At 36.0% G+C, this 14203-nt stretch overlaps 3 protein-coding genes across 3 annotated transcripts; all 3 read left to right on the plus strand.

The window, feature by feature from the left end:
* Positions 1-2014: 2014 nt before the first annotated feature.
* On the plus strand, positions 2015-2548 carry LOC145682172 (uncharacterized). Its single transcript, XM_081753759.1, has one exon. The coding sequence runs from the start codon at positions 2015-2017 to the stop codon at positions 2546-2548; it is 534 nt and encodes a 177-aa protein (XP_081609885.1).
* A 57-nt stretch (positions 2549-2605) lies between these two features.
* On the plus strand, positions 2606-3811 carry LOC145682173 (uncharacterized). Its single transcript, XM_081753760.1, has one exon. The coding sequence runs from the start codon at positions 2606-2608 to the stop codon at positions 3809-3811; it is 1206 nt and encodes a 401-aa protein (XP_081609886.1).
* An 87-nt stretch (positions 3812-3898) lies between these two features.
* LOC145682174 (uncharacterized) lies at positions 3899-5379 on the plus strand. Its single transcript, XM_081753761.1, has 2 exons — positions 3899-4292; positions 4562-5379. Exons 1-2 carry the CDS (start codon positions 3899-3901, stop codon positions 5377-5379), a joined length of 1212 nt encoding a protein of 403 aa, XP_081609887.1.
* The last annotated feature ends 8824 nt before the right edge of the window (positions 5380-14203 follow it).

Genomic DNA, 14203 nt, shown 5'->3' on the forward strand with positions numbered 1-14203 from the left:
ACAAAGGGACATATAGCAGTCACGTAGCTAATTATATTTTTTTGTTTCTTTTTACTTGTGTAAAGGTCTGTTGTTATAAGAACTTCAGGTAGATATATCACAAGCAATGGATTTAAATACAAATTATCTTATTAAGGCAAGAGGCCTAGCTAAAGCTTCCCTTACAAGAATGAAAACATTTGTTGAACAAATTGGAGCAGACGGTGATGTAATGCAAATTTAATTTAGGTGTGCACGTTTACCCAATATATTGAAAGAGTATGATGAAGTGCAAAAACAGCTTGAATTAAAGGACGAAAACGATGAATACACACAGGATAGAGACTTGTTTGAAGTTACTTACTACGATACTCTTGCAAAAATGACGTCAATTGTTGAAACAGCTAAGAAGGCTGGTATTAGCAATAGAAGTTCGTCAGGTGATTCAACCGCGAATACAGGGTGTCTAAAATTACCAGTCATAAAGCTTCCAACATTTAAAGGTCAAGTTATAGATTTCAGACATTTTCATGATACTTTCAGTAGTTTGGTTGTAAACAATCAAAGTTTAGATGATATTCAAAAATTTCATTATTTGTTGTCATCATTATCAGGTGAAGCAAGCAAATTAGTTGAGAATATACCAGTGACAGGTAAAAATTTCAAACTTGCTTGGGAAATGATATGCAAAAGGTATAATAATCCAAAGCTAATAGCAACTGCTCATATCAAGGCATTGTTTTCATTGCCGACTGTTAGTAAAGATTCAGTGGCGGACTTAAGGGCATTATTAAACCAAACTATAAGTAACGTAAATACACTTAAGGCGTTACAGTTAGATACTCCTTTGGAGGATATATTGTTATCGCACCTAGTTTTGGAAAAGCTAGATGAACAAACACGTAAAGACTTTGAAAATCAAACAAATAAAGAACAGTTTGCTAGTTTAGAAGAACTTCATGTCTTTTTAGAAAATAAATGGCAGGCCTTAGAATTGGTAAAGTCTACGTAATCAAAGTCGCATCTCAGTAAATCTAATGTTTTCAAGGAAGTAAAAAATGCTAGACAATCTTATGTGAGTACTAATGTTTTGTGTTCGTTTTGTCAACAAAGTCATGCGTTACACAAGTGTAATGAGTTTCAGAATATAAGTGTATCCAAAAGATTAAGTTTTGCGAAACAGAACACACTTTGTTTAATTTAAAAGTTGAGTTGATTTTAGTTTAGCGTCCCTTTCAGCAGCGAGGCTATATGAGATGTGGACCTACTGATTAACGTGGAATCCGAACCACATGAGCTCCCGCCGGGAATTGTTTGAAAGTTGTCAACCATGTAGCGAAAGATTGTTCGCTAAGTGCATGCAAAATATGTAATCTCAAGCATCACACGTTATTGCATAGTGATTTTAAGAAATCACATCCTAATCATGCTGCAAGTGTTGAAAATGATTCTGTTACGGAACCTGTAGGGGCAAAGTCAATGACTCAAGGACAGGAAGTTGTTAATACTAGTACTTATTGCTCTGTGAAGCCTAAAAGTAATGTGCGTGTTTTACTTTCAACTGCAGTTGTTCAAGTTAAAAATTGCAATGGTAAATTACATATGGTTAGGGCTTTGCTTGATAGTTGTTCCCAATCTCATTTTGCAACAGAATCTCATTCAAAGGTTAAAATTAAAGAAATTTCCTATCAATGTTCCTGTACAAGGTATTAATAATGTAAGTTGCAACGTCAAATACGGAAGTAAGTTACAAGTATTCTCTGCTGTAAGTGATTTTAGTGTAGATGTTGAGTGTTTTGTATTGCCCAAAATAGCGGGAAATTTACCTGATGCTGATATTGACATTAAAGAATGCAACTTTCCACCGAATTTACAGTTTGCGGATCCTAATTTCAACAAGTCTGGTAAGATTGATTTGTTGTTAGGTTCTGGAATATTCTTTAGTCTACTCAAAGCAGGACAACAAGTGCGTCCAGGAGCATTTCCAGTTCTCCAAAATACAGAATGAGGATGGATAGTTTCAGGACAATATCAGATGTCAAAGCACAACAACTTCACACCAGAACATCGAACATTCTTTTTGCACAACAACGATGATTTAAGCCATCAGCTGCAGAAGTTTTGGAAAATAGAATATATTCAAGAAACTCCTCTATCCAAAGAAGAAAGGGAGTGCGAAGAACATTTTATCGCAAACACTAGAAGACATTCAACAGGACGCTTTATAGTGAGACTGCCATTCAAACAAGAAGTTATCCAGTTAAGTGATACTTATAAGACAGCTGTTCAGCGTTTACTGCAACTAGAGAAAAGGTTAAATAGATGCCCCAAGTTACGCACAGATTATGTAGCACTCCTTGAAGAGTATGAAGCTTTGGAACATATGAAGGAAGTGGAAGGCAGCTCTAACATTACTCAAGGATATTACTTGCCTCATCATACAGTTATTAAGAAAGCTAGTACTACTACAAAGACTAGAGTAGTATTTGATGCATCCGCATGCTCAACTAGTGGCGTTTCACTGAACGATTTTCTCAAAATTGATCCAACTGTGCAAGACGATTTGTAGTCAATTATATTAAGATTTCGAACCTACCCTATAGCTTTTACTGCAGATATAGAGAAGATGTATCGACAGATTTTGATTGATGAGCGTGACTCTAAATTCCAGAAGATCTTGTGGAGAAGATCAGAAGAAGAACCCATTAAGGTATATGAATTAAAGACTGTCACATACGGAATTGCCTCAGCGCCTTTCCTTGCTACTCGCTGTCTCCAGCAATTAAGTGCAGAAGAAGCTTGTGAATATCCGAAGGCAGCACAAATTTTCAAGAATGACTTCTATATTGACGATTGTATTTTAGTGGTTGAAAGTTTGGACGAAGCTTTAAAGATAAAGGAGGAATTAATACAAATGTTACAAAAGGGTGGTTTTTTGCTAAGAAAGTGGTGTTCCAACAGTACTGAGTTATTGGAATCCATCTCTGAAGAATTGAGAGAAACACAACTTCCATTACGCTTAGACGATAAGGGTCAAGTCAAAACATTAGGATTACTTTGGCATCCAGCACCTGATCAACTTCAAGTGATGAATGGATTCACTCTAAATCAAAGGTCGAATAATAATTTAACAAAACGCAAGATGTTGGATATTATTGCTTCAATCTTTGATCCGTTGGGAATTGTTAGTCCAATAACAATCGTATCTAAGATAATTCTTCAAGATCTGTGGCAAGCAGGATTGGAGTGGGATGAAACACTTCCTAAAGAACTACAGCAAATATGCAAGACAGTACTTGAATCCATTCCTTCATTATCAGATATCAGTGTAGACAGAATGGTTCTTCAGTCATTCACCTTGATAGACATTCAAGTTCACGCTTTCTCACATGCTTCAGAAAATGCTTATGGGACATGTGTGTATTTAAGATCGGTCAACAAGGATGGTCAAGTTACTTCGAAGCTATTATGTGCTAAGTCCAAAGTGGCGCCCATAAAGAAGATTTCCCTGCCTCGCTTAGAGTTATGTGCAGCAGTGTTGTCATCAAAACTTGTCAAGAAGGTAACATTAAAACAACGAATATCCCAGGTATATATGTGGACAGATTCTATGGTGGTCTTAGCATGGTTAAGAGCAAGTCCAAATAGATGGAAAATATTTGTTGGCAATCGAGTTACTGAGGTGCAAGAAGTGGTAGGAGAATGGAGACACGTCGCTTCAAGTGAAAATCCTGCAGATATTGTATCAAGGGGAACAAGTCCTAATAAGTTAATACATAATAATTTGTGGTGGAACGGTCCTCAATGGTTACAGTGTTCTTCAGTTGATTGACCTAAGACGGAGCCTGTCCCACTCAGAGAGATTCCTGAACAGAAGAAATTAAAATCAAGTTACTTAGTGACAACTCAATATAATAGTATGATCGAAAGATTCTCTACTTTGAACAAACTTCAGAGAGTCTTGGCTTATTTCATACGGTTTTCCAAGAATGCTAAAGTAGAAGCATCAAGAAGAAATGTAGACGCTCTTACTTTGGAAGAAATTGAAGAAGTTTTAATCAGACTAATACGAGAAGTTCAAAATTCAGTTTATACTAAGGAAATGGCTGATCTTAAAGAAAGTGGAAGAGTTAGCAATAAGAGCAAACTATTGTCTCTCAATCCTTTCATATGTGATCAAAAATTACTAAGAGTTGGTGGAAGATTAAAGATGTCTGAACTTGAATTTGATGCTAAACATCAAATTATTCTACCACCAGATCATCACCTAACAAGACTAATGAACACAGGCGATTGCTACATTCTGGATTTCAGTTAATGCTAGCATCACTAACGCAAAGGTATTGGATACCTAATGGTACAAATGCCATCAAGAAAGTTATTAGAAGGTGTATTACATGTCAAAGATTAAAGGCGTCTGGACCAGAACAATTAATGGGATAACTACCAAAACATAGAGTAGAACTAACAAGACCTTTCACAAATTCTGAAATTGAGTTAGCCGGTCCTATTTACATCAAAACTGGCACCAGAAAGTCAAAAACAAAGGTGAAGTGCTACATTGCAGTGTTTGTGTGTTTAGCAACACAGGCTATCCATCTCGAAGTTGTGAGTGGTCTTACTAGCCAGGCATTTTTAGCTGCTTTGAGAAGATTCATATCTCGTCGAGGTAAATTCAAGCATATCTATAGCGACAATGGAACTACATTCATTGGTGCCAACAAGGAACTTCAAGAAGTCGCAAAGTTGTTGCATACAGCTGACCATCAAGAAAGGATTAAGAATTTTGCAACTACTGAAGGAATCCAATGGCATTTTATTCCGCCATATTCACCCAACTTCGGTGGTCTTTGGGAGGCTGCAGTTAAGTCCTTTAAATACAACTTAAGAAGAGTCATGGAAATGTCATATCTCACATTTGAAGAATTAACAACATTAATCACACAAATAGAAGCTTGCTTAAATTCGAGACCTCTTATAGCATTATCCAATGATCCTAATGATCAAGTAGCATTAACTTGGGGTCATTTTCTTATTGATGAACCATTGACAACACTACCAGAACGTGACTTACATCAGGAGAGGATTAGTTCAATTCAAAGATGGCAAAGGATCCAACAAGAATTTCAACAGTTTTGGAGAAGATGGTATATGGAATATTTGTCACAACTACAAGGAATAAATAAGTGGAAGAGAAGCTGTGCCAACATACAGCCAGGTCAATTAGTGGTTCTCAAAGAAGATAAGCTACCTCCTCTATCGTGGAAATTGGGAGTCATCACTGAAGTACATTCTGGACCTGATGGTTTGATTCGAGTGGCTACTGTTAAAACTTCCAATGGTTTATATAAAAGCTCAATTAGAAGACTTTGTGTTTTACCAAATAATGGTGAATCGTAATGTCATTCATGTTATAAATAAAATATATTTATTTCCTTTTTTAGTCTATTTTATTTGTTGTTATGTAAAGTTTGTTTCCTTTTCTTTTTATTTTTTTTTCAAAAAGGTCACTAGCCCTTTTCTGGCGGGCGGCATGTTAAGTCTTATATTATGTAGTAAGATTTTTTAAGAACTGGAAACACTGTTTCTACGAAATTTAGATTTCATTTGCTATTCAAGATGGAAAGTGTTGAAGAGAGACGGTGCATAAGACACGAGGCACGAGCATTTCTTCCATAATTTTAAAGTTAAGTTCGTTATTTAAGTGCAATGAACACAGTGCAGTTATTACATGTACTTTGTGATTTATTTTAAGTGTTAGTTGAAAACCAGAGATTCGTAAGGTACAATAAAAACTAAAAACAAGTATTGGAAATTCCCTTTGTTAGAAGACATTCCATTACCAGTTAAGTAAATCGCAAACATTTAAGAACATAAGCATAAACAATACGAGTACCTCCAAATTCCAGATTCCATCCCTTGTGAACAAGAATCTGGAAGTTCTATTTTTTCCTTCGTATGCGATTTCCTTCCATTGTTGTGATGTGGCAGATTCCTCGTCTGTTGAAGGCATGAACAAGAGAAAAGTCAATTTGAAACAGACGATACTAGAGGCACAGAATCAACTCTTGATGAATAATCTTTTTATCGAAAATTCGAGAACCAATTTTTTAGCTTTGAGGGACAAGGCAAAGACAACTGTGAGAACATTCTAAATTTTTCATTAATATCTTGTTTTTGATCAAGAAAAGAATATTGCTTACCATTTGAACAACGCAGCGAACAACATGGAAAAGGGAGCTACCGCTTTCGTGTCTAAATCTTTTTCGACATTGTTGAAGTTTACAGAATTTTTACAGATCTTCAAGTATGACTTACATTAGAAATTTGACTAATTTCGAAGCTAAAGCAGAACATCCCATTGTACAAAGCGTTGTGCGTAGATTTATCAGAATTCTGAAATATTACTTTGAAAAATAAATATAAAATGGTGATAGATAAGACGTTTTCGGAACTGCATTATTCTATTAATGTATTTTCATCTTCTATAACGGAGTCTTACATTTATTTGCAACTGAAAGCACTTATCTTGGAAGAACAATCATTTTTGAATTTTATGAAGTTAAGCCTATACCGTTTGCAATTTTCTATCACATGTAGTATTGACGTAGAAAATTTGGTTTCTGTAGTACAAAATGCAAAGCACTTGATACCGAAAGATGGATCTGATCTGTTGTTTTGCATATATTCTTCTGCAAAGTTATGCAAAATCGCATCTCATATCGTATCGAACACAAGACTGGCCTAGGGGGCGCGGTGCCTCAGTGGTGGAGCGTTCACCTCTGGTGCTGGGGTTCCGGGTTCGATCCCAGCCCCCGCCAAGTGAACTTTGTGGTGGACAAACACTGTGCTCATGGGTTTTCTCGAGGTTCTCCCGTTTCCTCCCACTTTCCTCATTTCTTCATTTCACTCATCTCTCATCATCACCGTCTACTTTAGCCTAACCGGCATAACCGTGGGACGTAAAACTCAAAGATTTCATTTTTTCAAGACTGGCCAACTCATTGCATTCACCTTGGATAGGACAAACTGTTCGAGATGTCATTATAAGTTGTGATCATACAAGCGAACAAAAAATTGACACATATAATGCAAACTGGATTGCATGAATTTGTCATAATACATCCGTCACTTACGCTAACCATTCAGACTAAATAAAGTACGTGAACAGTTTCTTTTCGAGAATCTTCAATATTAAATGGAACTACTATGGACATAAAGATGCTATGACATACGAAACTGTCTGCCAATATATTTTTTCGTCAGATCCAAATTTCCCTGTTTCGAAAACGATCTTAAGGATCGTGTATTTCTTCACTATTCTCAAGCCCATCTGATTTTCAACGACTTCTTACTGCTAAACGAGAAATATTCAGCCACATTTAATATTCAACACCTCTTCGTTACTCAATAAAGTGTGGAGATCAAGAGTTCGCAACACAAATATATATGTTCTCACGATTTTGGAGCAAAGACCTACGCCAGTGCCCATCTAAAGACATCAGTACTTCATTACAGGAGTAATGTTAGATTGCAGTATTGTTCTTTCTGTATTTGTGGTATATTTACTTAGAGACACGAAATTTTGAGTTCCTTTTGTACAACGACTGTAATGAACAGCCTGACATGTCGATGACAGAGATTAGTCAGGTTGTTGACATTCTTCAGTTATTTTATGCTTTTGTGGTTGTTTTCTTATTGTACTGAGTTGCAAAAATGTTGGGCAAACAGAAAGAGCGACGACTGCCGACAGAATGATGCATTGAAAACAAATAATATTGTTGTCACAGATACGTCCGCAACTTTGGTCAGCAACAGTGACTTATCGTATATATCTCAAATTTCGCTTCCACTTCTCCACAAGAAATGTGCTGTAGGTGTCCCTTCACGTTTCCAAATCACTATCACATCAGACACAGTGCACCTAGGGATGTTTAGGAGTGTGGAAATCTAGCGTACAGACTTGACACAAGTGACACCAATTACCTGATCACTTTCGAAGTCCGTGAGTTCCGCAGTGCATCCCATTCTGCTTTCTCACGATGTTTAATTACAACTGAGATCTCTGATAATGAGTACCTGGCAATAGGTGGCAGCACAATGCACCTAATATGAAACACGTAGGTTTCTGGGGGTGTTCTTGTATTTTGATCGCATTGTATATTTTACTATGTATTTTACATTCTTCTATCTTTTTACTAATTTCTTCACTTCAACATGCATCCAAAATTGGTCGCCATATTTATCTTTCTTGCTACCCATTAACTCAATAAATGGCCCTCTAGATTTCATTGGAAAGAGCCACTCACCAGTAGTGCAACAAGTATCGGAAATGTAGCACCTTCCGATTATTTTCAGTCAACTGACACAAAATATCAGGAAATAAGCACATCCTGTCAGTTTTACGTCCTTCGCTCTTCTTAGATTTGAGATAAACTTTATAAATCTCATTTCTTCAAGTCGGTTTCTGGCCATCTGTTCCGAAAGAAGCTGCAGCCCAATCTATCCAGACCAGAGGCACTTTACTCTTAACGCTCTTCATTTGCATTGCTCCACGGAAATACAACAAATCAATAAATGCCTCCAATTCATCGAGAGAAATTGAACAGTTAGGATCATCTAAAACTCGACGGGCCTCAACTTCTGTACACTTCTTCATATTTCGCAGTAGAGTATCGGTTACAATCAGTCTGAATGCACTTCCACAAGCATCATCCATATGACGCGTAACGAGTAATGTGGGTTCTGGTTTGTTACGAAGTACAACTATGAGCAAAATGAATGACGCGTCTCTTTATTTTGAAGTTTTTTTTGAAAACATTTCCGTTTTCTTTACAGTTTGGAAATTTCAGAACGTTGCCCCAGCAAGCCAGGTTAATAACAAAGCCGTTCTTAATATTTGTGTTAGATATTAGCTTAAAATAAATAAATTAGAAGCAAAAAACATTAAATCGATCGAAATCACGAGAATTACCAACTCTGCTAAAGTGGGTAATTTTCAAAAACACGAGGGAATTCTGCAGTTCAACACGAAGCAGCAACATCTATGTCATTGAGAGAAATGTGGATTAAATCTACAAACGAAAATTTTAACGAAATATTTCTAATATGTCTTATTACATACATTATTTGCGAACTCCAAATATATGAATCTGCACTAAGTATTAACGTATAGATAGAACAAAAAGTGGAAATTGCCTATGGAAAAGGACGAATTGGTAGCAGGATCGTAATGAAAAATTGTATTTACCGTAGAACAGGTTTAGTTCACGTAAGACAACAAACAGCTCACTTAGTTAAAGCACCGAGTTTGTAGGCCAGAGTTGCTTTGTTCGATTCCCATAGACGTGCAATTGTTATTATTATTACTATGGTTATTTTCTTTTTTATGTGGGAAAGAATCAATTTGTAACATATGTGTAAAACTCATGAGTATACCAAAAAAGAAAAAAACGTCGTTGTCGCACTTGCATTAAAGTCCCTAATTTCTGTTTGCAAAAAGTTTCGTAATTATTTACCCTGTGCTCACTGCTCACTACATGCTCACTGGTGCTTAACGAATGTTTTACAGTAAATGTTAATTCTAATTTGGAGAATTTTATAAAGTTTCACAATGTTTATTACTAGATAGTCTTCTATCTACTTTTTTGGACACTTCGATAACAGATTTCCCTATTAAATGTTTAATTTTCCTTATGTATATACATAATTACGGAAAAGTTTTACAATGTATTTGTTTTAAATTGAAATTGTTTTGAATTTATCACATGAGATAGGTACCCGAATGAGAGCTCAAGTAACTTATATTCTATGTAAAAGCAACCAATTGTAGATCTATGATGCTTCTTACCTTCAGCACAAAATGTTTACGTTAGGGAGTCAGACAGAAAAATCCTGCTTTTTCCTCCCCTATGACCACTCATCTTAAACCTCTACATGTAATGATTCGGGTCACATGATGTCGGCTCTCCAAAGATATTCATATAATAATAATAATAATAATAATAATAATAATAATAATAATAATAATAATAATAATAATAATAATATCATTATTATTATTATTATTATTCCTCAATATGCCTCCTTACATAATGTAGTAACCTTAGACTAGTTTCAAGTGCTTTCTTTAGTAAGCAACCACGTAACAAAATTTAAAATGTAGGAGGGCCACGACGTTTTATTTTGCCCCTCTCTTTTCATCACCCTCCCAATAGAAAGTATTTAATATCTGACAAGATGGGCAAACAAAATGAATAAAAAATATATTTAGAGCATCCTTTCCTCCGTGAATGGAATATTACATAGCATTTTTTATTCTACGGAAGATGACTCTAGGCCGTTATGGTTAGGTAACAAAAGAAATACGTAATATATTTGTAGCACCTGTTTACTGTAATAGTGCCGCTTCTTCATTTGTTCGAGGGCGCCCTACACAACAAAGAATTGGAAAAGTGTCTAAAGATTACAAAACACTTTATAAAACGGTTTTTATTAACAAGTGTTTCACCCTTGAGGCGCTTATAAAATTAGGCGATCGTTGCGATTAAAATTAGGCGATAAAATTTTTGCCGATCGTTGCTCTAAAAGGATTTTTCCGGGATAGTTTATTGTCTTGCTAATAACGATGAGTATGTTTATTTACATCACCATTAAAGAAATAGCAAACTTTCTGCAAGGAACTTACTTAGGAAACATCAGGTTCTCCTTATACTTAGCCAGAGCCCATTCTGAAAAATTGCATCTGAAAGTTCTATGGGACTATCAGAAAAATATATATTCCCGTTTCCACGCTGATGGTAGAATATCTGAAACAGTTATTGAATTACGTTCGAAGCATAGCCGTAAATAGCGCCCCCGCAACATTGTGGCGTGGGGACCGCACAAGCTGCAAAACCAAAAAGTATATAAAAAGTACGCAGTGGCGGACCAGGAACAATTTTCACCCGGGCAAAGTGACTTTTTGGAACCTCCCCCCTAGTACTAGGCTATATTTTACATTTTATCATTGTTTTTAATAGTTTAAACCTATTTTTCAAAAATGCATTCATTACCTAGGAAAACTTAACAAAGAATATTGCCCGCTATAAACAATAGGACCCCCCCCCCCGCTTGGTCTAGTGCCTAGCACGCCTGCATTCTGTTGTCCCGGGTCCAATTCCCGGTGGGTTACTCTTGAGCGATAAACGTGGTTCGGTATCCACATCTTCTTTGGCCATTAAGGCATAACCGTGGAAGGCTAAACTCAAGCAAGCAAACAAACAATACTTACTCCCCTCCACTCTTTATTCTACATGCCATATCCCCATTTGCCGATACAGTCCCCTTAGTACTATGAAACTGTCATCTTCCATGGTGAAATAGACAAAATTATATAATTACCGCTACTTTACAAGCATATAAATCAAAATATCCAGTAGAAAACGCATTATAAAATTTACTTCTGTGCAATAAAACAGAATAACAATGTTTCTGTGTTATTGCTTATGGTGTTTTCTGGGAGGTTAATAAATACGTTTACCCAATTTTGTACTCTTTGTTAACTCCTTGTCTTATATACCTTTTTTTGTTAAAAAAATGTTGCTAGGTAATTTTGATTTCAGTTTAGGAATTAATGTCAGACAGAGGGAAGCAGTTGAAAGATTTGCTTTTTGTTCCATATTTCTTTCTAAGTTAACCATAAACAAGTGTTGGGATTACAGAGCAATAACTACTATGACAATTGTGAAAGAGAAATTCAGAATCAATTCACGTTTGATTTAGGACAGCAGGTAGTGACAGACTCCGACTGAATACAAACAAATCATAATTAAGTCCACATTACAGATCAAGTTTTTCATGAAACATTTGTACTGATTACATCATCATTTTCTACAGGTATATGACACTAAATTTATTGATTCTCTTACAATAGAAAAAAGATATTTAAGTACTACTTCCTTCTCAATAATGTGTTTAACTCTGACGCCGAAAATATATTATCAAAGGACAATAACCGTTTCGTCATGTTTCTGGTAATATAAAGGATAATCACATATCGTTTCTCAAGAAATGTGTGAAGATATAACAGTAATGGCTTCTGATAATATTCAGGTAAGTAAACGCGGGTTACCTAGAATACCGAAGAACAAATATTCCACGGTGGAGGAGCAAACGAAAATCAGATTTAGAGAATTATCATTGAAACATACTGTTAAAATTCTTTGCAGTAACTGCGGAAAAGGATGTAGAGGAAAGATATCCCAGAGAAGCAGGGAGGAAATAAATTAGCAAGTTCGGGAGATGTGCAAAAATGAAAGACGTATATTCGTCTTCTGATGTACAATGCGTCATGCACTGCAGAGACGTCGAGGAACTGATAGTACATACCCTAGCAAGTCATTTTGTTATTTTTTGTATAATGAGAAAGGAGACAAAATATCAGTACCGGTATGCGAAACTTTCTTCTTGATTATATAAGCATTTGCGAAGAATAATGACACATTCATACACACGTTCCTTTGCAGTGACGTTTCTTGTATAACTACATCGCCAGAAATTGCAACTGGTAAAACACCTTGAAACGCAAAGAACCATGGAGTTATCAAGAAATTTATCGAGTCCTTCAATCCAATTGCTCCATATTATGGACAAGAGCACGTCCCTAATCGAAGATACCTTGAGAAAGACACCAGTATTAAGATATGCACATCACTTTGTTGAGACCAGCGGAATGTAGTGTTCCTGTAAGATTTACATAGCAGTTCTGAAAATGATTACAAAACTTGGAAATGAAGAATGTCGCTTGTTTTAAAAAAATGACAAGCATATTTCGGATACAAGAAAAATCCTAAAATGTTTGACTGTGTTGATTGTTATCAGTTTATGGAACATATGGAGAAGGCCAGTGAGGCCAGAGCTAAGCACTGGGAACACACACACAAACTACCCGGATAAACATTAGTTTTCTGCTTACTTGGAAACTTTATTATGCTACCTCTCATGGAAAATTTTAGAAGTGCTGTCACTACAGATTCATTACATTCAAGGAGATATTTGTATCTTTAGGAAAGAATGCGAGGGAACATTCATTATAAGTTATCTGGCATGAAACAACGGCGGGAAGGAAACAAGAAGATATCATAAGCACTTTCCATGCCTTTCTTCCTTCACTATAGAGAAGCAGTTAATTTTCTACGGCCTATCAACTGTTCTGTACGAAATAAATATGGGTCCCTATTGACTTTTCTCATGTACATTGTAAATCATTGAAGAAAATATCCACGAAATGTGTTGAAGTATATTATTTTGAAGCAAAATATATATCTATGTCTGCAGATTCAGTTCATCACCAACTGGAACTTTTCTTGGAAAGCCAAGATGACACTTGCGACTTCGTATGTATTGAAACATCAGTTCAATTAAAAGTAAGGGAAGTTGAAGATTTCAGTGGACTGAAAACGATCAAGATTTGACTCGGCAATAGTGCAGAACAGTAGAAGACAGATGCGCGTAGTTGCTAATATCAGTCTCAACACAATTGTGGTTGTCAGCGGTTCTCTAGCATATATTTTGTTTCGCTGTATGAAAACAAGGCCATTCATGAGCATTTTTGCGAGTTTTGAGTAAGTATCCCTAACATTCTGATTATTGTTTTTCAAAATTGCCTTACTATTTTACATCTAATACTTGAAAGTTAATATAATAATTGTGGTCGTTTACATATTCGTGCAAATTGCGAAATGTAAGCATGTAAATATTACTGTTGCCAATTGGCAACAGGGTGCTATTCCCCTACCATACTTTGCATGGTTTGGGGAACTTATGGCCCGTAATGTTTTTCTTGCAGGCCTGGAATTCTTTACATGAGGCTCTTGATTTTTTGTTTGATGATAATGTAGCAAGCAACTTAGGCTCAATATACATCGCACCTCCAAAGCCGTTATCTTTAACATGAAGATTCAGCTGAAGAAGACTGAGGTGGTACTCTAGAAATCTTGTCACGGAATCAGTTGTTGGCAGATGTTGATTTGAGACTGAGCAAACATTCGGGTACATTATTCGAAGATTTAACTTTACGTACTGAGAGAAATATGTGTCCTTCAAGTTCCTCTGTTCATTCTTGCAAACAGAAAACCTCAATTTCACAAGCCGCAGTAGTCACTTCGTAGTCTGCTGGTCTTTCAAAGTCTACAGATCGTGTTCATGCTTTTACAAAGGATGCTTCACCCTCTCCACCTAGGAA

Source organism: Thermobia domestica, chromosome 3 (assembly GCF_964235325.1).
Source record: "Thermobia domestica chromosome 3, izTheDome1.hap1.1, whole genome shotgun sequence".
NCBI lineage: Eukaryota > Metazoa > Arthropoda > Insecta > Zygentoma > Lepismatidae > Thermobia > Thermobia domestica.

Bases quoted from the DNA above. Each gene is read 5' to 3' on its own strand.
- LOC145682172 (XM_081753759.1), top strand. From the start codon at position 2,015: ATGTCAAAGCACAACAACTTCACACCAGAACATCGAACATTCTTTTTG.
- LOC145682173 (XM_081753760.1), top strand. From the start codon at position 2,606: ATGTATCGACAGATTTTGATTGATGAGCGTGACTCTAAATTCCAGAAG.
- LOC145682174 (XM_081753761.1), top strand. From the start codon at position 3,899: ATGATCGAAAGATTCTCTACTTTGAACAAACTTCAGAGAGTCTTGGCT. The intron at 4,293-4,561 runs GTTAATGCTAGC...TTGTGTGTTTAG, and splicing joins TTGCTACATTCTGGATTTCA to CAACACAGGCTATCCATCTC.